The 25,307-nt window shown below is 41.4% G+C and overlaps 1 protein-coding gene across 1 annotated transcript; it reads right to left on the bottom strand.

Annotated features, from left to right (window-relative positions):
* Positions 1-6,618: 6,618 nt before the first annotated feature.
* On the bottom strand, positions 6,619-23,606 carry hoxb9a (homeobox B9a). Its single transcript, XM_042504569.2, has 2 exons — positions 22,611-23,606; positions 6,619-10,932 (listed from the first exon to the last, which is right to left on the bottom strand). Exons 1-2 carry the CDS (start codon positions 23,227-23,229, stop codon positions 10,697-10,699), a joined length of 855 nt encoding a protein of 284 aa, XP_042360503.1. The 5' UTR covers positions 23,230-23,606; the 3' UTR covers positions 6,619-10,696.
* Between the last annotated feature and the right edge of the window lie 1,701 nt (positions 23,607-25,307).

The raw sequence follows: 25,307 nt of genomic DNA, 5'->3' as shown, positions 1-25,307 counted from the left end.
TAAAGGTATACTGCAAAATGGTTTACCGAAATATTTAATATGAACCTAATATTAAATAATATTAAATATACACATTTAAGTACTCATAGCTACATTTCAGGCAAATTTAACAATTGACATAAATGACATGAATTAAGATTAATAGTTATATGTATTTTATTATTATTTACTATTTTTCAGTGATTTTATACTTACATTTTTTCAAGGCAGTTTGTAAAAAATCAACCTGTCGTATTTTACAGTGGAGAGGCAGCCCATCACTAACATTTGCTCTCTCTCTTTCTCCACCGCCTATCAATCCCACCATAACCACCAAATAAATTATCATGCAGGGGGATTTGAAACTTTTTCTCTAATATTTCCTCTCTCTGTGTGTCTTTCCTCGCCCCCCTTCCTCTTTCTTTCGGCGTGTTTGCTTTACAGCCGTTTAGTTCTTAACCTTCAGAAATTTATACGCTATAAACTTTTATTGCCGTCATATTCTTTTATTGCGCCGCAACGCATTGAATCCTCTTTCTCTCCTCTCCTCTGCTTTTCCGTCTTCCTCTTTGCTGTTTTTTTTACGACAGTCGGCGGCGGCTTCTTCCAACCCGCACGCATCCGCTCCCGCATCCCTCATCACCCACCCCACCCCCTCCTCCCTTTTCTTTCTTTTTTACCCGTGAGCTCGAGACCCCCGGTGCGTGCAGCACATCCTGCTCCTCTCGTGCTGTTTGTTTCCATGTTTGAAAATAGGAAGTGTGCAAAAAGCAGCTGACGTGAGAAAGAAGAAGACGAGCAGGAGGAGGAGGAGGAGAGATGGCTGCTCTTTATTGGCCCAAAGGGAGAAATGCTATCAGATTTTTATTTTTTTCAAAGCAAAGTCAAATAAAACAAATGAAACAAACCCTGACGGTCTGCTCTGACCGGCGGAGTCCACTTGTGGTTTTACAATTACAGAAGACACAGATGCAGAGGCTCTCCCGTGATGCTCCGCCGGGCGATCCTCTGCAAGAAATCAAACTGCTCTGAGATTTGTGGCTTCGAAACACAACTACTGTGAATGCAGATGGATGTGAATCATTTGGAGGAAACGGAGCGATGGACTGTGGATGTGCCGCTGCCTTAACCGTTTTCAAAGTAATGGGCCAACAGGGGGGAACTATAGCCAAACAAATAACATGAGCCTGTCTGCTACAAGTTGAATTCTTAATTTGTAACTTTAGTGGAGATATAATGTTAGTTATTGGTTTACTTTGATTTCTTTTTTTTTTTTCGAGGGCGAAATTATTATTTGCAACGCCGACAAGCAACAAAAGTCTTCTTTTTCTTCCTCAAATTAATATTATTATTATTGTTGTTGTTATACTACTACTACTACTAATAATAATAATAATAATAATAATAATTATTATTATTATTATTATTGTTATAGTTATAGTATTGTTATGGAGCTGGGGGAATTGTTTTCACTGTTTGTTTTTATTGTTATCTTTCAGTTAAGCGTTGTAAAGTCATATCGCACTTATATTTTTTAAGTATACTATTACAAGTTATACACACACACACACACACACACACACACACACACACACACACACACACATAAATGCATATAAAAGCTAGCAGTCGACTCTGAGTCAAAGAAAAAAAACCTAACTATTATTGTATTTTTTTCTATTTCTTGAACAGTTAGGATATATCTACAATATCTACATCATTTCAGTGTGTTAATACAGAAAGTGTTGTAAAACATGCATATATTGTTGTGCACATGTTGACATTAATATATATTTGTGGTCATTTTTTCTCCCGGGTCAGAGGCACCTGTACCATGCGTGCACACTGTTATTATTTCTGTATTTGATGTTATTATTATTATTATTTCTCTGCCCAGTCAGAGGCAGCTGTAACATGTGCAGAGCAGCCAGCAGCATTTGGCTCCCCATCTCACTGTTAATGAGTCCAGAATGGCTGATTTGATCTGATCCATACAGCCGTTTGTAGCAGCGGGACCATAACTCTCTTTGAGGAAATTTATGAATATGAATGATATTCTCTGCTGCTTGATGAATTATAGAAGCTGTGCTGTGTAAAACAGCTCATTCAGAGTGAGGGACAGGGGAGAGCTGCTCGGGGCTCTGCTGCGCTCTCACATCCACCCGAAGTGTGCGTCAGTGAAGCCGGTTATTATCTGTAGAGTCTGTTTTAATATGGGAGGATAAAGTGAAGACATATTGGATTGGCCACGATCGCCCGGGTTTGAAATATGAATTTTGCCAGCAGCAGCACGTGGTTTGTCTTGTGCAGCCCATTTAGTTTCTGAAAATGTCAGTAAAAGGATAAGGCCTGCGCCTGCTTTAGCGCCACTGCTAAATCACTGCACAATGAGCCAGTCTGGGTTTTTCCATTGCCTCACAGTTTGGATAAGTTAGAGGAGAAGGGATTTAGGGGAGTGGGGGATACAGTCGGTTTTGTGTTGGTCTATGGGTAACAACTTCAGCAACACAACTAACCCCAGACCAGTGAGATGGACCCTGCAGGGATTTTATTAGAAACAGACTGTCCAGGTTACTACTGGTGCCCAGATCCACATCATACTGTATTACAGTGCTTAAACAGACAGTAACAGTAGATATTTGTCAATAGAAGCAAACAGCGAGTTCCAGGGTGAAAGTCCTGGGTTTGCTGGACCCATCAAACTACAGTTCCTTCACCCTATACACTGTCAAAATTGACCATTTGTTTTCACTCAGAAAAGTTTGCTGTCTGGGTTGCCTTAAAATTTTGTGTTGACTGATTTTGAGAAGACGAGTTAAATCATGACAAAATTACCTCAGCTTGTCTTTTATAAGTCAGTCAACTTAAAATTCCAAGGCAGCCCAGACACAAACTTCTTTGACTTAAAACAAATAATTTACTTTTGCATAACTTTCCAAGTGCCTGTAAAAATGAACTATATATTTTTAATTTAAAAAAGTGTCCATGTTGCCTTCGGGAAGACAAGTTAAGTCATGACAAAATTACATCAGCTTGTCTTCTCAAATTCAGTCAACTGAAAATTGTAGGGCAGCCTGGACACAAACTTCTGTGTGTTAAAAGAAATAGTCCATTTTGCCAGTGTATAGGGTGAAGGGATAGGTCCAACAAAGCCAGGACTTTCACTCAGGAGCTTGCTGTTTGCTTCCCATAGAATATTGAATCAAACTGTGATGGTTTTTTTTTTTCTAAATCTAACCACATGCTTTTGTTGCACAAAGAAATGAAAATAAATACCATTTTTTAAACAACCTAAGTTTATTATGCCTATATGCATCAAATGAGCACAAACATGAAAACAGAAGTGCATTTTGAGGAAACACATTGCATGTAACAGGCGTAAATGGACACAGTGTCCTAAAATGTCAACGGGAGACTCAAGAGGACACTCAGCGCATCATTGTGTAGATGTGAAAGCCCAGGTGGTGAAATTTGACCAGTTGGGATGAGATTGTGTTTTTCTGCATGAATATGGTAATGTGTCACCAGTGTTTCTTACTATTGATAAAATAATGTAAAAGACAGTGGTTGCACTGGTATGAAATGTTTCCTTCTACAGCCTGTAGTTTGATAAGCACACTCTCGCTGCTAGAATCACTGCTTCCTCTCACTTTACCCATAATAACAGGGCTGCTTCTCCTGATTCTGCCCTTCAGATGTGACCGTGATGTCTCCCTGGTGTGTCTCTACACCTCCATAACCCAAACTCATCCCAGTATTAGCCTGAATGTGTGTTGTTGTGTGGGGCTCCGGCTTGCTGCATTCTCTTAGATTTACTGTTTCATGTGTCACAGCTAACCCCCCACTCTCTCTCTCTCTCTCTCACACACACACACACACACACACACACACACACACACACACACAGAGAGGGCTGAGTGAAGCAGCTTGCAGTTGCTGTCCTTTCCTGGGACAGCGGGCTGAAACTGGAGGGAGGCCTGCAGCAGCAGAGCTCAGGGGCTTCTGGATTTAATGAAGCTCCGACCCCGCTAGACCTCAGAGAAGTATCACAATCATCCGCCGTCGAGTCCACAGATGGTTTATGGGATGGCTTTGTTGGGGCCCAAGCTTAAATCTGCTTAAATCCTGAGGCCTCATTGGTTGGGTCCAGCAGTGAAGGGTGAAGCAGAGAGGTTGTTCTGGGACTTTGTACCTCTTTACACCAGAGCTGTTTACTCTGCTTTCACTGCCAGCACTGTTTGTCTATAATACTACAACACAAATACATGTCACACTTCATTTCAACACCCCATGTTACCAGTGATGAACACATCAAATAAATGGTTTATAACACATTAAAACACATAATCAGACGAAAGAATATTTTCCTTTATCGATGTATTTGTTAGAAAAACTAGGCTACACCTCCTTCATATTTCCTCTTTACTGTGCAAACAGTTAATTAATGCGTAACACACTACAATATTTGCAGATACAATGACATTTGAAGCTGTCGCTGTCATGCATTTATAACTACATAAGGCTGTAAAAATAAGCTATTTGTATTAACTCAAAAAAGTTTGCGTAAAATTTTAAGTTGACTGAATTTGAGAAGACAAGTTGAGGTAATTTTGTAATGATTGAACTTGTCTTCTTAAAATCAGTCAACTTAAAACCTGTATGCAACTCAAACACTCTTTTTTCAGATAAAATGCAAAGTTTACTTTTACAGGAGCGTTGAAAACCCTGTGAAATTAAACTATTTGTTTTAACTCAAGAAACTTGTGTCTCGGCTGCTGTAAAATTTTAATTTGACTGAACTTCAGAAGACAAGTTGAGGTAATTTGTTATGATTCTATTTGTCTTCTCAAATTCAGTCAACTTGAACATTTTAGGTATCCCAAACATTAACTTTTTTTGAGTCGAAACAAACAATTTATTTTAACAGTGACAATATACAACAGTTTACCTCTGTTATGATTTATCTTTGTGCATTCAGACACATTTCTAAAGTTTTAACCCCACCTGCATGTGACATGTGCATTAGTATTAACAGTTCCTTTATCATATAACACAATATGAGCACTCTTTCAGGTACATAATCATTTGTCATTCTGTGTTATATTTGATTGGAGGAGTTATTACACTTGATAAATACTTTGACATAAAGAAAATGTTTGTATATCTATTTTGTAGTGTATCAAAGGGAGTTATGAACCATTTTATTAGTGTTTTCATAGAACTTATACATGCTTAAATTGAAGTGTTACCAATGCAACTGCTGACAATGTTAGTGCTATTATTAGTACTACTTCTAATATTACTACTGATACTGCTTACTTGACTTTAGCAGCAGCGGTGCTGCACTGGAATTGCAAAAAAAGAAATTGTAGGCCAATGTATGAAGGCTGCACTCCTTTATTAGGGCTACAACCAAGGCCTACCAAGGAAGACACTGGGCTCATGCCCTCAGTAGCGATTCTGGAAATGACGCATTCTAGTGTTTCACATTGCAGTTTACATGATCAGCCTGGTATTTTCCAGACTACATGATCTTTTTTTTCTTAATAGGATTTTTTTTTTTAATGAAGATAGACAGAGACAAAGCTCATAGAAAAAAAGAACATATGTGTCTTTTCAACATTTGGGATAAACATATATAAAATTCAGTCCTCTGACAGATCATTTTAATCACCAAACGCTCCATTTCCTGCATTCTGGTTACTTTTTTTCCACCAATATTTGCCTTTTTTTTCATCAGTTTGTGCCGTTAATGTGGTTAATTTTGTCAAAATAAAAGTCCTCTGCTACTTCCATGTATTTATTTGTCTAAATATTGGGGGGGCTCATGTCCCCTGCGTCCCCCTGAAACTACACCCATGCTAATAGGGTAGAAACACTGTAATGAAAGTTGTAAATTATACAACCAAAATTGGTTTAAAAAAATGTATCGTTAGTGTTACTAGCAGTTCTTTGGTGCAAGTGCTATCGGTAAGTTGACAGAGTTGCTGAATGTTACCATTGTATATCTCTGCTTCTTTTGCAACACGTGCCAACTTTTACTACTTGCACTCCAATTCCAAGCCTCATTATAGCTGTTTGTACATGACGTGAGAAGCCAGGGAGGAAATCGAACTCCTGCAGCTCTCATCAGACTCGGTGTCTATCAGTCTTTTGGTGCAGAGACAAACACAGGAACCGCAGAGGCTTCACAAGCTCCTAATGGACGGATGACGACGTTCCTAATGAATGCACTCATCATCTGGGTGGGTGTGGGGACGGGTGGGTGAGGGGGTGTTTATGGGTTTATGACAGTCTTTTGGTGTTGCAGCCAAACAGACGCCCCTCTCCTCTAAGCTTCAATGTACAACTGAAAGAGACACATATTTTAAACACATGCTGGCTCATCCGCTTCTTTCTCTCCCAGCCACCCCCCCTCCCCCCCTCACCTCTGTCTCTTTCACACACAGACCAGATTCAATCTGCTACGAACAGAAGAAACCTCTCTGAACTTTCCCACTGCAGCCCCATTCACAGCAGAAAAAAGAGGTCTCCCTATAACTGGAATTATGGAGTGTAAATCACAGATTACTCCCCACCATTTCACCCAGACAACCCCCCTATTTAATTAGCAGTGATGCAATGACACGAAGCATGGTCTTACTGTAAAGTCTCTTCTTTAATAGGAATCCAGCATCAGCAGTGCCATCGCACAAAGAAGACAACAACACACAGAAGAGAGGAAAACATACAAGAAGGGACTGGAACATTTCACAGGGAGGAGAGGATCAGAGTGACTGGAGTTTGCCCGCTCGTTAATAATGCCTTTACTGTGGCCACATGGCTTACATTTGCCTCATTCAAAAAAAAAAAAAAAAAAAAAAGCGGAGGGAAAATAAAATGACTTGTGAAGCTCCGTCCATACTTATTAGCAGCAAAAAAAAAGGAAAAAAATCTCCAGAAACTTTGATCAGGGGGGTCAGTACTGGGACAGGAAGCGGGATAAAGTCATAGTAAAGGCGGAAAGTAATAGAGTCAGTAATTAAAATCAAAAGCATAATTTATATCGATGCATTGCTTCATTTTAAGGGACTGATCGTTATTTACGAGAGAGGAAGGGGTGGTGCAAAAAAGGGGGAGGCATGTCAAGTATTGTTTTATGGGGAGAAATTTCTGTTTTTTTTAAATGTTGTTTTGTTTTTAATGTTGGCTTATGTTAGGGACAAACACCTTTAAATTATTGTATAGATAACCCTCTCATTCCCAAAAATCCACCAGAGGGTTTAAAAGGCATCTTCTTTTCAAAAATTCCCAAAATTAAAACATTCCTTACCCCATAAAAACATAGTATTTGATTTAAAAACAGTGTCTGTGATGCCTTAAAATTTGTAGTTTAGAGAATCTGAGAAAACACGTTGAATCAATTTGAATTACCCCAACTTGTCTTTTTTTTTTTTTTTTTTTAATTTAGAGGATTTGCATTTTGCTTAAGAAATTAGCTTTGTTTTAGCAATAACTTTCACTCTCATGCTGTTTACTTGTTGCATAGGCTCCAATATATTCATCACAGAACTACCCCAATGTATCTTTCCAAATTCTGTCAACTTAAAATTCAAAGGCAGCCACTAGCTCATAACAAATCATTTTTTACATTTTGGTTTTGGGCTATTCATGGTCTTGAGAGCGTCATGCATTTCCCCCCATGGTAGTCAATGACACTCAAGTTTAAGTGTTTGTAGCTTCTGGGAGGTTTAAAACCAAGAAATAAATAGGCTAAATAACGAACAGTACCTTATCAACCCTTTCGCCCTTCCCGTCCTATTACTTAGACTACATCAGCAAATCATTACTGTTCACCATTAAACAAACCGTAGACACAAAGAGCTCATCGGACTGACATCAGAACAGATCAGACAGTCGGCACAACAACATGGAGAACAGAATCTAAAGAACATGACGGACAGAAAAGAGAGAAATCTATATTACAGTCAGATGCCATGTCCCAATAAGACAAAACAATACTCAGCAATATTTAACTCATTCCAATAAGAAAGACGAGGTTACTCACTTTATATACAATAAATTAGAAATATTTCCTATCGAGAAACTTCTATTTGTTTTAATTTTTTCTGTAAGCATTCCCCTCTGACAGATTCAACACACAAAGAGATAAACGACGGAAGTCTTCAAATGACGAGTGACTCGAGGCATGCGCAAACCATGTAAACATTTGTACTCGTAAATAGAAGATTTGATGCTTATCGAGAAATTGTAGCGCTTAAGACTTTGCAAAAAAGGCTGCTTGTAGACCCGTTCATGACTGCGTGTAAACTACAAATAAAACAACTAAATTGGAGGCGACATCCACGCAAATGTGCGTAAAATATGTTTTTTTACAGTGTGCACAAGCAGCCTTTGTGCTCTGCAAGCCGCAACGTCCAGCACACACACACACACACACACACACACACACACACACACACACACACACACACACACACACACACACACACACACACACACACACACACACACACACACACACACACACACGACGTTGTAAAGCCAATGTGTTGTTTATGAGCCGTCCATAAAACTGCCATCGGACGCCATTTAACTACTTCGACACTTCAAATAACGCCGGCCTTCCGACACGGCCTCTTCATATTTTAACTTTCAGATCAATAAAATTCTGCATAAACTGAACCAGATAATACCCCGAGCTAATAAATGTAACACTATTGCTAAAGCATTGCGCGGGGATAAATCTGAAGTGTCTGTTTGTATAAACGTGTTATAGAACCTCTAGGAATGATATTTCCAGGAAGAAAAAAAATTATATAATAATAATAAAAGGGACTTTTAAAAATGTCAGAATAGCTCATGGGGGTATTTCCTCTTATTTCAGTCCCAGGTTGCGTTTGGAAGCCGCCGTTAAGCACATATTTTTTCCTGCAATGAGAGAGAGAGACGCCTTGCATAGCAGATAATACACAATATAGCCTACTGTATGTATAAAAATAGAGCAGATTATTTCTTAAAATGCGATGCAAGGACCACGTTGAGTAAAGATCGGTGGCCGAGGAGATGCAGACTGGACATTTGTGACCAGTGCTTCATGTGCACATTAAGTTTGTGTGTATTTGAATCTGAAATGAACATTTTTTACAGCTTCACTGCAAACAAACATAATTTATTAGGAGCTGTGAATTATTTGTATTTATCAGTTTAATCAAGAAGTGTTTCCACGTTGTTTGAGAGTGTGTGGTGCGAATTTGAGAGAAAAAAAATCAGTATCATCCAAAGTCAATTCCGGTCAAAGCTGCGGATGTTGGAGGCTATTCCACCTGCAAAATATGACCAAAAACTGAGTTCTGATGAGGGTGGATATTTAAAAATTTTAAAAATATTCAGGTCTTTGCGCTGTGTCTCCTCTCAGACAAGCCCAAGTGAAGCACAAGGCAGGGGGCGGGTATCGATAGCCTCACACGAGCCGCCGCCGCAGCGCATAAAGCATCCCGAGCTGAAGGGCGCGCGGGGATCCACGATATCGACAGCAGCCTAATCGGATCCCCGGTTGCTGAGTCGGGTTAACACACACACACACACACACACACACACACACACACACACACACACACACACACACACACACCGACACCCCATCACTTCCCACCCTACCACCTCCCCTCCCCGGTATCTGCTCATTACTTAGGCCGACAGCCGGGAAACAAACGGCGGCTCGCTGCTTGTATCAACGCCGAGCATCAGAATCCAATTCTGCCAGCAATGAGAGAAAACAGAGATGGACACCAATGTGTGTGTGTGTGTGTGTGTGTGTGTGTGTGTGTGTGTGTGTGTGTGTGTGTGTGTGTGTGTGTGTGTCACTATGCTCCTAGTACTTATTAATGGCCATGTGAAATCCCGGTTTCAGCACCTCCGGTGTCAGCGACGGAACAATAAATAACTAATAAAGGGAAGAGTATAGTGCTTGAGAAAAAAACAAAAAACAAAACAAAAAACATCCTCTCTGGCAAACAGTTGTGGCATCACTACGCGGTTATCTGCTTTCTTCCCTTTCATAATGTAGTCTAACATCAAAAGCCCAAATAATAGCGTGATATAAAAACTATGAAGACAAACATCAAGAGCTATCAGTTCTTCAAACACACAATCCAGTCTGTGCGGCTGCTGTTGGTGTATGAGGTTATTTTTACCCAACATCCCTCTTGAAGGCAAGCTCAAACGACTCCAAAGTTCAGAAGATGCCTCCTTCCATCATCAGCTGTAGCGTTTCCGAGCTTCTTAAGACTTCAGTGTGAACGTGGCGGCGTCCTCAGCGTCTTTTGGTGATCAACAAAGCCATTGATCAGCTGTATAGGGTGGTAGTGCCTGGAGGTTAAAACAAATTGGAAATAGCCGTGTGTGTGTGTGTGTGTGTGTGTGTGTGTGTGTGTGTGTGTGTGTGTGTGTGTGTGTGTGTGTGTGTGTGTGCGTGCGTGCGTGTGTGTGTGTGTGTGTGTGTGCGTGCGTGCTGCTGTTATTGGGAAGGCCATTTTCTGTAGACATAAGAAACAGGGGACTTAAATTTTGATACATGGTGTGAGCGTGCGTGCATGTGCGTCTGAATGTGTGTGTGTGTGTGTGTGTGTGTGTGTGTGTGTGTGTGTGTGTGTGTGTGTGTGTAAGTGTGTGTGTGTGTAAGTGTGTGTGTGAGAGAGAGCGAGAGAGAGTCCAGCTAGTCCTTGGATTGATCCTTGCTCTGTTTCTTCATTTTCATCCGCCGGTTCTGGAACCAGATCTTCACCTGCCGCTCTGTCAGATTGAGCGCGCGCGCCACCTCATGCCGCCGGTCCCGCGTGAGGTACATGTTGAACAGGAACTCCTTCTCCAGCTCGAGCGTCTGGTATTTGGTGTACGGGCACCGCTTCTTCCTGGAGGAGCGCGCGTGCAGCCAGTTGGCCGAGGGGTCATCTGGAGGAAGAGGAAAGAAGGAAATATAATAATAATAATAATTATTATTATTGTTATTATTATATTATATTATATTATATGATATGATATGATATTATATTATATTATATTATATTATATTATATTATATTATATTATATTATATTATATTATAATTATTATATTGTTATAATAAATGCCCGTAGATCTGCACTGTCTTTGAATAGTTTTGGAGTATTAAAATGCAAAACAGCAAAACAATCCTTAAATGATCAAAATAACTCGTGCGTAAAAGTTGCAAAGCCCCGTGCGTAAAAGCGTTGCTCGAAAACACCTGACTCTGCAATTGACACTTTGGTGCGTAAACTAGGTTTATGGTGTCAACAGGGGCGCACATTTGACACAAGTAGATCCATGGCTGTTTTATTTGACACCACGTACGTGGAAGACAGACGGCCTGCGCCATCCTGCATGCAGCTTCCACGCACAAAGAGGAAAGCAGGATGGAAAAATATAAACAGCACACCCTTCATATGCAGATTTTTATTTTTTAAGTAGAGCGAAGAAAGTAGCGTGATAATATGTATACAGAACATAGTCCGATCCCAATATAGTTTACTGGTATTATTTCATCCAGAGTATTATTAAAATGATTCCACGCGTGCTTATCGGGGGAACCTGCTTTTCTTCACAGTGTTCTTCCTTCACAATTTAAATGAAGCACAATCATTAAAATGCAGTCATTTATTTTTAAAAATCCGATGAGTTAGCTGAAGTCACCACCGCAGCTAATTACATATACCCATATATGGTAATGGCAGGCCTGGAGATATCTGACTTGTTTCTGCAGGCTCCTGTTTGAAGGTGACCTTCAGCGGGTAAATTTGAAGGTTCTCTAATCGCGAAGGTAATAGACTTATATCAGATTGTGTTTGAGTCTAAAACATATTTTGGGACAAAGAAAAATAAAAAAAAAACAAAAAAAAAAAAAAAAACCAAACAGGAGCCGAAACCCCCCCCCCCCCCCAAGTGATGACAGCAAACATACAAAAGTGCACCGGGGAAGATGTTTTACAGGCTTAATACTGCTTTTTTTTGTTTCCATGAAATCATGAACATACCGTAGCTCAGCGCACTGTCACTGCGTCACTTCTGATTGCTCCTAAATTAATAATCGGCGGGGAATTTATGGCTCTAATGGGAGCAGAGAAAAAATCTTCCTCGTGTGCATCCTGACCTTCTCCTTTCATTACGCTTATAAAGTTTCAAAATTATCTTTACGCACGAGATCGTACTGAACCCGTTATAGTGAGCGGCGCATTTTCTCAGAACTAAATCCAGACACTGGGGGGGGGGCACATAGTCTTTCCGACGTTGTGCGGTTAACATCGGCGAAATAAGGGGTGATAACACAAAGGATTTGTGACGCTCAGCTCCATTTTCCACGTCAGAACTGCAACGTGTCCAAACTTACCTTTGAGATGTAAATAACATGGTTAAAACGCATGATGCTCCTATTGGATGTGAGAGAAAGTTATGAATTATTGCCTTTTTTTTAAACTCTCTGCGTCTATTTCTTTCTTTCTTCCACATGTCTTGTTTGCCAGGCCACCCTGACTCCTCCACCACCCCTCCCGACCACCACACCCCTCTTTATAGCTTTCAGACCGATGTAATTAGCAGAGACTTCTTGTTTGGGACGCATGGGTCTGGTTTGGGGCTGAAAGCTATCTGCTCTCCCCCTCTGCAAAGCACCGAGGCATCTCAACTATGAGGCAGCTTGCTGAGACTCTCACGGCACCGAAACTCTTAGAAAAGACAACTCCAGCATGACAACAGACAACTGATTTTGTTTTGTTTTGTTTCTGTCAGTAATGCACTGGTTTTATCTGCAAATATCTGTGGGTCCTTTTTGAGCAAAATCTTTCAGCACTAAACCTTTATGTTTTAAAAAAGAAACACATTCAGGAAGATTGTAAGAGGCAAGAAATTGTTCTGGTTCACTTCTACATTTATATCTTCTAAATAAAACCTTTAACCATGAGCAATCTTTCCCTGTGGTTAGGTCAGGCTCTTCCTCCACTCAATCACAACCAACAAACTGTAGCCAGAGACTGTGAAACCAAAAAGAAAATCAATTCAAACTCAAAGTTAAAAATTTATACCCTGTCATTAGGCATAGCTGTTTCATAAAATCTAGTCTTTGATCAAGACAAATCAAGTGTGTTACAAAAGATCATGCAAAACCGGAAGATTGACCACACTGTAACTAATTTCTTTGATGCTTCTGTTTATTTATTGTATTTTTTTTTTTTAGTGATGCCATCTCAGCCAGCAGTGCCATTCAAAATCTGGTGCACAACCTAATGGCTCAAAGAGGGGATTCCACTGGCTGTTTTTGTTATTCTAAAAGCCTCCCAGAGGCCGCAATGAAACACAGCACACATGCAGTCAGGCTGAATCTGGGAATAAAACATCCATCTAAATCAGTTTGGGCAACATTAGGGCCAAAAAGCTTCTCGTTGTTGCTTCCAAACTGAAAAAAAAAAACCCAATGAGATTTATCCTTGCAGCTAGCAGGAGCACTGTCTGCTGGGCTAAGAGGTTACAATGGAGAGTTCCTATCCTTGTGTAAAATGCAGCCTCAGTCCTGGGGCCTAAAATGGCAGAAGGGATGATCTTATCACTCACAAGTCTTGGGGAAAGCCTGAGCTTCAGCACCTTTTTTCCGCCAAGCGAGGAGATTTAGAAATGTCTCTCCCAGAGGAGCTAGTCTTTTTCCTTACTTACGTTGGGTGGAGGCTTCGTCTGTCAATTTCACTGGTAATATTTTACTACCGTGACAATTCGACTTGCTATAGTGCCAAGGCAATTCACACCACTACATTTGACATTCATAACAATGATTCTTTTGAGTCCCACATGAACAAAAGGCTGTTTTGTGTGGAACCATGAACAACGTTAGCTTGCTCAGATAAATCTGAGTTTAAATGGCTGACATGCAAGATGCACAAAAGAAAAATGGTATGAAAAGTAAGGAATGTGAATATATATATAATTTTTGACATTTTAAGCCAAATAAAAAAAGTAAGTCATAATGTTGAGATAGCTCGAGAAAAATACGTACGTATATTAAAATGTCAGGTGAAACTGAAAATCTGACTTTCAGTCAAACTTTTAAGCGGTTTTATCATGATTTTGCTTGGTACATTTTCATACCTCAATCTCCATTTACTTTTTTATTTTTCTAGCAGGGCCTCCATAATGTCTTTACAGCCAAGAGGCACAAAGAATTGACACATCAATGCCACCAATAAGCACAACTAGGCCAACAGTTGGAGGTGGAAATCTAAAATTATATTATTCATTTGCAAGGCCAATCCTTCCCACCAGTTCTTCATCAAGGCATCAGTCCCTCAAGGTTTGACTGACAATGTGAATGTTCACAACAAAAGCAGTTCTTTAATATGAAAATCACTGATCTGGGTCATCACTAAATCTAATCAATTGATCGATACGCTATCCCATCACCAAAATTAAACCAAAACAAAACAACAGCCGCATATATGACCTACAATTCCACAGCTTTCATTTTCATTATTTCATTTTTTATTTCATCAATTTGTTTCCATTTGTTTTTCCAGACACTTTGTGTGTTTGGTGTGTATTCCTGTTTCCTTCTTTGTTCTCCCCCTCTTTGTCTGCACTCCTTCACTCTGCACACCTGGTAGCACTCATCAATCAACACACCTGCTTGCAATCAAGCCTGAAACCTACAAGAGAGCCAGCTCCACAGTCAGTTGTCCTTCTGTCCACACCTCCAGCCAAAGACACCACAAGAACACGGATCAGCCCTCTCCTCAGCAGCTCATCCAATCCATCATGCACCTGCACACTTCACTAATGTAAAAAAGAACTCCTGTATTCTAAAATCCATTTTGTCCAACTGCTTTTGGGTCCTTAGTCCCCAAGTGGGACAGAGTCAACAGACAATGCAGACAGAGGGGCCCATTTGAAATAATCAAAAAAGACATACAAGGACATAAACTCATTTCAAATTAAAAAGATCTGACTTTATCTAAAATTTACAAAGAAACAAACATATCATTTGGACTCAATCGCAGTGTTTTTCTTCATAAAATGTGAACAAAAGACACAATGAAAGCTTTTCAACAAATGGTCGAAATAAAGACATGAGGCCATTATGTTACACATGTTGGCAAACACAACAATACTGTAGTAATATTGAATTTAAGAGCCTTGACTTTTCATTGGGTATTTCTGCAGGACGTGGACATGAAGGAACTGAGAGTCACTCACAAGCATGTCAGTGCAATTCAGCATATTAGGGTCAGGGACTTTGGTTCGGAGCAAGATTACAAAGCCAAAATGGCCGCCAGAGATACGCACGGCATCATCATCATCATCATCATAGCTTCCTTGTATTATTCCCACCAGCCAAGTTAGTTAGCGGCCATCATCAGTAAATATGTCCTTAATACCCTCTGGAATCAATTTCCTCTAACATGGCCGGCATGTAGAGGATCGATTTCATCTCAGAGCAAAATAATGCCTGGTAAAGAGGTGAGGAGAGGGTGGAGGGGCTGGGGTGGGGTGGGGGTGGGGTGCCATGCTTTTGTCACACTGTAAAGTGGGTGCTTTGCATTCCCCGGGTGTATAATCACCTCCAGGACCATCCATTACCCTCGGAGCTGTTCCGCTACCGTGGCTGTCACCCAGGATGACAAACCGGTTGAGAGGTGGGTGGGTGTGGAGTGGTGGAGTGGAGGAGGGCGGTGTGTTGGGGAGCTGACGGTGGACGATACAGAGTTTTTTTTCTCAGTAAGGATAATGACAAAGAGAAAAGTATGGGTGGTGGGGGTACGTGTGTGTAGCTCAACTTGAAGTTTTCTCTTCAGGCTACGTCCATGTATCTGCTGAAGCAATGTGTGGCTCAGATGTCACTCGGACAGGCACATGGATGAAAAGATTGATATTCCCGTAAAGCTATGGCCCTGCAGCACGAAATGCTCAATTGTAGGCCTGTGTGATCTCTGCCTGTGTGTGTGTCCAGCGTGATGAATGCTGCTTGCATGGAAACAGTGAGCCAAACGGCTAGCAGACTAATATCACGTCCCGTCTCTCTCTCCTTCTCCCTCCCTTAGCAATTTCACCCTAATAGTTCCAGAAATTGACCTCTCATATATCCCAAAGGCACGTTATTACATTTCCAGAAGTCGTATTTTATTCCCCCACCCACCCCAACCCTTACGCCCCATCTCACCCAGCCACCAACAGCAACACGCCAATTAATGGGGTTGTTCACCCGGCGTTATAACTTAATAAACTTCGGGGGTAATAACTTTCTCGCACTGCCCTGCAGCAGCAGCAGCAGCACAAAGACTGAAGTGTAATCTTGTAGTTTATTCTGGATGGCCGCCCAGCACCAGTAACACAAAGAGAATCTGTAGCAGGGTGCCGGCTTTGACTGGATGGGATGTTTTGCAAGGTAGGATTCCACTCGTGTTATTCACACAGCGGCCATTTTGAATATCTACGGAGGGGAAGCTCTGCCTGGGTTTGTCCTGCTGTTTTGTGCCAAGATGCAGAAACTAATCATTTCCCAGATTCCCTGCAGAAGAGTGCCAACCCAGTCACCAGAGAAATGCTCCTGTTATACATTTCTGCAAAGCATGGATGCGTTACTTTTACATTTTTTTGTTGTGGAAATTTGACGTGCCCTAAAAGCTGCCAGTGTTTGGGGTAGCAGGGAGAGGTCACAGCAATATGCCAGTGAAAAACAAACAGGTTCAACTGCGTAAATGCCGCCTAAAAACGCTATGATGTGTCGATAAAAAACAAACACTGGTGGAAATGCTGTGTGTCACCAATAAACAACCAGTCTTGTTGTTTTTGAAAAGTGGTCTGCAGCTTGGCAGGCATCTCCCCTGGGAAACACGTCATCCAAAATCCCCTGATGATAAAAGTCAGCTTCTATGGAGATGCTAGTATAATATAACTATCAAAGATAAACTGTTTGTGGTTTAAAGAAACATTATATGCAGACATTTTCTCCTGGTGTCGGGGCTAAATGTGCAGTAGAAACAAATAAATTAGAGAGTCCAGGTTAACACTGAAGCTAGACCCATTACAAGCTGCCACGTACAAGCATCTAAGAATTCAGCCTTCACAGTGTCCTCTACAAAGTTTATTAATGGAAGCAGTCCATTTTTATTGTGTATAAAACTGTATTCTGTTAGGAATATTTTAGCAACACATAAGAAATACCAAATGATGTGCCTTTAAAACTTCAGAAACATCAACCATTTGTCCAGAATTCCTTTTTATTATCAATAAGAATGAGGACTTCCAAGAATTCCGCCATCCTGTAATGTTTAGCTGCTCGTACGGTCAAAGCTCTCAGAGGACTCTGGCCACAATACGACATTGTGAAGCCACTTATGTGAACATGTCTGGTGGACATGGGAAAAAAAATATGACTAAAGGTGTGACCCAGGCAACATGATACAAATGTTCAGTACACCAGAAGTTATCATTTGCCTTCCCTTGTCAATAGTCGCTCTATATTTTGTGATCTGTGTTTAAATTCTCAAATATATTATAACATGGTTGACATCACAATAACTTTGTAATTAAAAACTATGACGTATTCTCCTCAAATTATTATCATGTGGACACACTTTGTCTGAGCAAAACCAAAGCCCGTAAGAAACCATGAAATTTCTATAGCCAGACAACAAATTTAACTAGTTTTCAGCCAAAATAGGCAATCTTGAAATACAGTCTCCAGTCATATTGACTACAACTTTTAACCAAAACCACAATCTCTCCGTAACTTTAACCAATGTGCTTTTGTTGCCTAAATCTATGGTGTCAAGGTCCTGCACTCTCTACACCCGCCATTCTCCCAAACCACTACCCTGTGAAGCCTGCGCGGTTTTGTTACCTGAAAGAAATATTTCTCTAAAAAAACATAATCCAGGCAGTGATTATGTTTGCTGCAACAATCAGGCAATATAGCAAACCCTGAAGGACTACCTTTTAAAAAATAAATGAATAAATAAATATTCTTGCCACAAAATGTCATTTTTACACTTAAGTTTTTCCCAAGTATCAAACATACACTGTAACAAATTACTGTAAACATATACAGCAAAATGCTAATAGTGATGGACAGTTTTTTCCAAAATACGATGAAACATTGTTAATCTTGCTTGCTGATGCTTTTTAGAGCCAATATTACACAGTAAACCGCACATGCCACTGCACCGTACTATAATAAACGTAACAGTAATATACAGTTAAAATAGTAGAATGCTGGCAACTACAGCTGCCATTAGTTTACTGTTATTTTACGGGAAAATGTTTTACAGTGTACAAGGTATAAGATGTTAATTAGTTGTCTTTCAAAGTGTTTGTTGGTAGGTGATTTTCGCTTGTTTGTTTGTCTTTAGAAAGAGGCAGGCTAGTTGTTTTCTGTCTCCAGTCTTTCTGGTAAACTCTGCTAACATGCATTGTAAAAAGAAAGTATATTTTTTAACTTTGTGACTGAATTTGAGAGGACCTTCTCAAATTCAGTCAACTTAAAAATGTAATAGAGCCCAGACGCAAACTTTTTTAAGTTAAAACAAATAGATCCTTTTTACAGCGGGGCTTCATATTTATGGCACTAACTCTCAGAGAGAGAGCAAATATTTCTTTAACCCAGAACAAAACAGCCACAAAGTCAACCAGACAGCTATGAGGACACACTCATGACGACTCTAAAAGGACATATTGCTACACATTTGTGGTTGTGACACGAGAAATAATGCTGTCAAAACAGGCAACTTTTTTTGGGGGGGTGGGGGTGCTGGTACCATTCTACCACTGCAACACAAAGTATCCCAGCACAGCCAACTGAAATAAACGTTAACTACAAAGCATAATGTGTTGATTTTCCCAACTAAATCCAACTGAATTCTGATCAGCAGCTTAAGGTTCAGCTAATTGTTGTGGCTTTTTAATACAAGTGATTGTTCAGAGTATTGTTTGCTATGTCCAAAAGTAAACTACTTGTTTAACATGAAAAGTTAGAGTCCAGGCTTCCTTAACATTTTAATTTGACTGAATTTGAAAGTCAAGTTGATTTATCATGAAATTACCTCAAATAATTTTCTCAAATTGAGTCAACTCAAACATTTCAGGCAGCCTGGATACTTTACTTTTTTTAAGCTATAATAAATAGTTCCTTATTACAGTGTAACAGCAAAGTTAAGTTGGGTCAAAGTAGTTCTGCATGGAGAAATATTCCACCATTTAAAATGGCTGCCATGTGAACAATAGAACCAGCCTTCAGCTGCTGGTTGGTGCGGCTCCCACTACCTGTCACACTGACCCACTGCACATCCAAACAACAAACCACAAGAAAAACAACCCAGGGTGAAACAGCTCAGAGAGAAACTTTCTCTCTAAGTGAGGAGCCTCCCAGTCAGTTTTGCCTGTTTGAACATTCAAATCCATTAGAGAGGAGTCTGCAGCAAGCCATGGGACACACAGTGTTACTGGTGGAAAGTCTAATAATTCAGACTGGAGGCTGCTGGGCTCCATCCAGCCCTTAACCAGCTCACTGCTCTGATGGATAGCATGCTCAGATGCTGTAATAGGGTGGCTGAGTGTGTGTGTGTGTGTGTGTGTGCGAGAGAGACAGAGAGAGAGAAAGAGAGAGACAGACAGACAGAGTGAGAAAGAGAGAGATAGCTGTGTGTGCCAGTGCAGTAACAAAGTGTGTGTGTGTGTGTGTGTGTGTGTGTGTGTGTGTGTGTGTATATATGTATGTGTGTGTGTGTGTGTGTGTGTGTGTGTGTGTGTGTGTGCGTGTGCGTGCGTGTGTGTACTATTTATAATTTGTACTTCTTCCTCTGGAAAGGCCAACACAGAGGTGGAGGACTCCCTTCTTCTCTCTCTCACACAAACACATACACCGCACGTATCAAACGTCCACGCGCTCAGACGCATGGATCAGACTCCTCTGGCAGAAACTAGATTTATCCGACGGGATAAAAGGAGGGTGAAACAGAGCCCGTTCAAATTAGAAGAAATAAAATATATATTTAAAAAAACCCGAATGAATATCTTTCCAGGGAGCGTTTTTCTGTCCCGCCCAAAATAAGTCAAGACGCTTTGGAAAAAAGAGCTCCAAACTGTGCCAAATACGCACAGGGCATGATGGATTAAATGTTGTTGTTAGTGCGAGTGATGATAGGAAAACAGAACAAACCCGTGTTGTACTGGCCAAACCCTCCACGGCTTTAGATCAAGATGATTGCGATTTCTTGACAGGTAAAATATTATTATTATTACAGCGCGAGCAGATGAATTCAACAGCGACTCACATGCGACTGTATGAGCGGCAGCCCAGACTAGAATAACACCAAAACACTTGTGCCTGGTGGGAAATATGAAACAATCATGTCTTTGAAGTCTTAAAATATATCTATAAATAAATGATGTAAGCATGCGTTTTATGAGTGACATTTGATCTTTGAAGTTTGTAATACATTTCTTCAATCTAAACTTTTGGGTGTAAATATGTTAAAATAAGCTAAAAGGCCCAATCCTTAAAAACCAATATCCACAGTTTTCCAGATGCACTGTAAAAAATGACCTTTTGTTTTAATTTTAAAAATATTAGTGTTCACGCTGCCTGAAATTCTTACTTGACTGAATTTCAAAAGACAGGTTGAATCAATGCGAAATCATCTCAGCTTGCCTTCTCAAATTCAGTCAACTTTACATTTTAAGTTCAAACAAATTGTCTATTTTTTAATGTGTATAAACTCACAAAAAGTACATATTTTAGGTGATCATCATCTTGGCAACACATCTGGAGGAAAGATCAGATTTTTTGTCTCCCACTCATCTTCTCGCTCCACTACAGATTGAAACAGCATCAGAAGCCGCTGTGGGATTTAACCCGTAGATTTATGCTTTACGGACCCGGAGAGCTTGTCCTCACTGTCCTGACGGTGTTTTGAGTCCCGTACAGCAGAGTTAGTCCACGCTGCTGGCTGAGTTATGAGGGGACTCTGCTCTATATACAGCTAATCTCTTCGGCTTGTGTCGATGATGGAGGGCTTGACTCCTTTTATGATTTTTTTTTTTATGATTTAAAAGAAGACAGGTATTACGGCTGACTGTGTTTGATTAGACGTTTGAGATGGTGTGGGCGGAAACAATAAGCCAGTCTATCCTCATGATTGTGTTTACAACTCGGAGCTGCAGGAGAGTGCCGTTACATGGGGACATTCAAACAGAAATAAGACTTATAACTCTCACGTATGTCGAGAAATGATGCTGATTGCAAAATTTATGTCAAAGCAAAGCAGAAAACACTTAATAGTTTTAAGTTGACTGAATTTGAGAAGACAAGTTGAATCATTAATTACCTCACCTTGCCTTCTCAAATTGAGACAACTTAAAATTCCAAGGTAGCCTGGGCACTAACTTCTTTAAGTTAAAACAATGATAGCATACTTGGAATACAGCATGACTTTATTAAGATAAGCCAGCCTGTTCAGTGATGCACCAGTAAAGCTCTGGAGCTCATGTCTTCACACTGGAGTTTAGTATTGACTCTTGAAGCTCGGCACAGTGAGGCCTGCACATCCATATTTGTTTTCTCCATTTTCACACTTTGGCCTGGCCGATCAGCAGGGCTTGTTACAGACTGACTGACACGCGGAGCTTTAAAACGTAATGGAGCGCAAGCTCGTGTGCGCGCGCGCCCTTGTGTGAAACAGAGACAGAACTGAGCCCCACGACCTACAATCCACCTGCAGTAAAAGGAAAAAAAGACTAATCTAAAGCTTTAACCTCTTGGTAAACAGGACAGCAGTGTGCATGCCCTGAGTAATGACTAACGTTAAACAATGGAGAGGTTAGCCAAAGTCAGCAATAATTACTATCAGAGTGATAGATTTGAGGATCAGCAGCAGGTTAAAAGTTAAAAAAGAAGACTTTCTCAGCTCTCTATTTTTGGTTCTGATTTGATTTAGAGCGTAAATGATCTTCCTCCCACTTTAATGTTTCACGTTTTTCAGAAGCACGCTATTATTTTGTCTTCCACAGGCATCTGTGTATAAAATATATTATATTTAACCCTAATTCATGTTAAGATATAAGGCTGCTTGATTGCAAAGTAATCCAAACTGTACTTTAACAAAAGTATCATCTGAATACAAAGAAATTTAATGCAATATTAAGTTTTTTTCTTGTAGGTGCTGACCCTGCAATGTGGTTTTTAGGGGCGATTGTTGTTATTGCAGAGGTTTTAATCACATTGCAAGATGTTTATATTATTTTGCCCATGTTTTGCAGGTTATTTGAGGGATGTGCCACATTAGGAAACTACAGGGGAAGTGTAAACAGCCGTTGATTTAAGGTAACGTCACAGATTAGGGTGAATTATTTGTTTTCTATGGGCTGTTCCCGTGTAGAGCGGCTGCTTACGCAGGGATGATACGGGCTAAATATCACAGTAAACTTCGAGAGCAGAAGGTGGGGGCACTTTGGCTCTCCGGCTCTTTGTTCTTGTTTTATGGCGGCATTAAAAGCATTTACAATCTCTCTCTCTCTCCCTCTCTTCCTCTGGGCTCTCTCTCATTCTCCGCGCGCTATTTCCTGCTTTAATAACTTACTTTGATCCAGGCCGTCTTTGTCCTCACTCCCTTCACAAATGTCCTTATTTTCTTCGAACCCAGCTCCGGGGATGGCTGCCGGATGGTGGTGGCTTAGCTCGCGCGCCGCCGTGGACGTCGACTCCAAGATGTACGTAGTGGTCTCGTGCTGGTGCTGTCCGCCGATTTTGGGTGGGATCTCCCCGCCGAGATGGCCGAGATGAGGCTCCAGCTTGACCTGCCCCGTCTGGCCCTGCCCCGGGACAGACTCGGTGCCGCGCGGTGCGCAGTCCAGCCATGAGCGTAGGTACCGTGTGTCTGCGGCGGGCACGTGCTGGGCTGGGATGTAAGGGTGGTACACAGTAGGGAGGCCGCTGGCACCGTGGTGCGGACTGAACGGGCTCCAGGACGATGAGAAGACCGGGGGCTTCGGCTGGAAGCTGCAGGATGGATACGACTCGGGATGGGGATGCTCCGCGTGCGCCGCGCCGCCGCCGGGCTGCCTTCCGCCAGCGGCTGCCGCGGAGCTCGAGCCGGAATACTGGACGCTGGGAAAGCGAGCCGGGGTTGAGAGTTCATCGCTCTCGTGACTTATGATGGAGTCCACGTAATAGTTGCTCAAAGTCCCAGAAATGGACATTCTCGGACATTATCTGCGAAACGCCGCGAGTTCACTAAATGGAGAACAAGAAGAGAGACATTACGAGATTTTTCTGTTTCCCTCTCTCTCTCTCTTTCTCTCTTCTGTGCTTTGCTCGCTCGCCCCCTCCCTCCCTCTCTCTCTCTCTCTCTCTCTCTCTCTCTCTCTCTCTCTCTCTCCCCCTCTCTCTGTACGAGCCCCCTTCCTTCCAAACAACTTGCTCACTATGGCGAAACAAAGTGCTACAGCCTACAGCCTCGCACTGTGCGCGCGGGGGTTTGTCGGGTCTGTGCGCGAGGCGCAAACTGATTGGCCGGACTTTTTCTTCGAGCCTGATAAAGCGTCAATGGAGCGTAAATCAATCCTGCACGCGGGCCTCTCATTCTCTCTCTCTCTCCCTCTCCCTCTCTCTCTTTAATAGATTGCAGCCCATCTAAATAAATTGTCTTGTTTATATGCAATATGCAAAATGAACAGTGCCTCGGTATATCTAGTCTGTGTATCTATGGCTGCTGTCAGGCTGGAATGATATCAGACCGTTAAATTATGCTCCGTCTGGCCAGTGCGCGTGAAATGCAGAGTGGAGACAATGGGTGACAAATAAGTGGCGCCATTATTTTTATTTATTTATTTATATATTTATTTATTTATTTATATATTTATTTATTTATTTATTTATCACCTAATCAAATCAGACGCGCGTCCATTTCAGTGTGAAGCGCGCACCATGGCGCATTTAAACCGGGAGCGCATCCACTCTCGCTGAATTGCGCGAGAGCACTCCCCTTCAATCAATCTCAACAGTCTGCATTTAAAACACCATTTAACATCAGCGCCGATAGTCCCGCACTTAAGGCCGCAGATATTTTCTATCCAAGACAAGATAGATAGTAAAATTCACACCTATGTGTTCAATTATTTACTTACTGTCAGAATATATTTGTCGGTTTTTTCTGTGCGCCACAGAGCCGCCTGACACGGTTTTATTGGCAGATTAACAGTCATTTTTGTTAACGAGCGCCATTAAATCGGGCCCTGCGTGGTTATGCCCCTTGTCTTTACAGCGCAAACTACTCCAACTACTTTTTTGGGGTCCGTTTAATACTATAATAAAATCTTACATCAGGGCGGCATGCTTTGGTTTTATAGGGCTGATATATGGCCTGTGGTGGTGCGGACCGTAAACGCGAGTGAAGCTGCTGCAGCCTTCCTCCAGGCCGGGCACTGGGCGCTCCTCACTCGGCGGTCAGGCTGAGAGGAGTAAACACAGCTCGGACAGGAGCTCGCTGGAGCTTTTTTGGGACTCTCAGCTTTCTTCTGTGAGGGAATAAAGGTGGCCTGGCTGTGCTGCTCTTTGCTGGAGCTCTTCACTTTGTCCACTTGCGCTCAGAGGCTCTGAGGGATGAAATCAGTCATTTGGCTTTTTAATGAGGAGACCGAAGACTGGCAGTGAGTCCAGACATGTGACTTCCTGCTGACCTTTATCAAAGTCACCGGGATTGTAAGTCTTTATATTTCTTTATAATTATCACAGACGTGGAGTCTTGGACTCTTTGGGGATGGCAGGCTGCTAGTCGGGGCTATAAATCCGATTTGCGCGGCGCATATACAGCTAACGCCATTATTTACGACGATTAAATATGAACTAAGCATTGCATATGGGGCTAACGCGGTTATTTACGAGGATAAAGGAAGGCTATAGCGCAGCTTTCAGGTCTGCTGAGGAGAAATGATGAGTTGGATCGGAGCGACATGGTGCGCTTTCATTTCAGGAGCAGCAACAAAAAGCACGAATCCTTTAAACATGAGTCGCGACTCTGGCGCCCAGCTTTGGCCTTTGAGCTTGAATTCACCACATTCCTCTGGCCTTCCGTCCTCGAGGACCCATTTCCAGCTCATCTGGACAGCTTCCTTTGGATGACAGCGACCCAGTAAGGACCTGGCTGAAAAGCACAAACTTAATTAGGTTAATGCAGAACTCCACTTAATTATCATATCAGGAGTGCGCATCTAACGCACTTTGAAACCTGGATCTGCATCAGTTTTATTATGCTGCATTCAGACACCTTTCACAAGCG

The sequence above is a fragment of the Plectropomus leopardus genome, chromosome 18 (assembly GCF_026936395.1).
Source record: "Plectropomus leopardus strain MGB_pleo_1.0 chromosome 18, ASM2693639v1, whole genome shotgun sequence".
In the NCBI taxonomy this organism is placed as follows: Eukaryota; Metazoa; Chordata; class Actinopteri; order Perciformes; family Serranidae; genus Plectropomus; species Plectropomus leopardus.
This window is presented reverse-complemented; position numbering and strand designations above follow the sequence as displayed.

Coding starts and splice junctions, on each gene's coding strand:
- hoxb9a (XM_042504569.2), bottom strand. CDS start 23,229: ATGTCCATTTCTGGGACTTTGAGCAACTATTACGTGGACTCCATCATA. Junction 10,933..22,610: donor CAAAGACGGCCTGGATCAAA/GTAAGTTATTAA, acceptor CTCTTCCTCCAG/ATGACCCCTCGGCCAACTGG.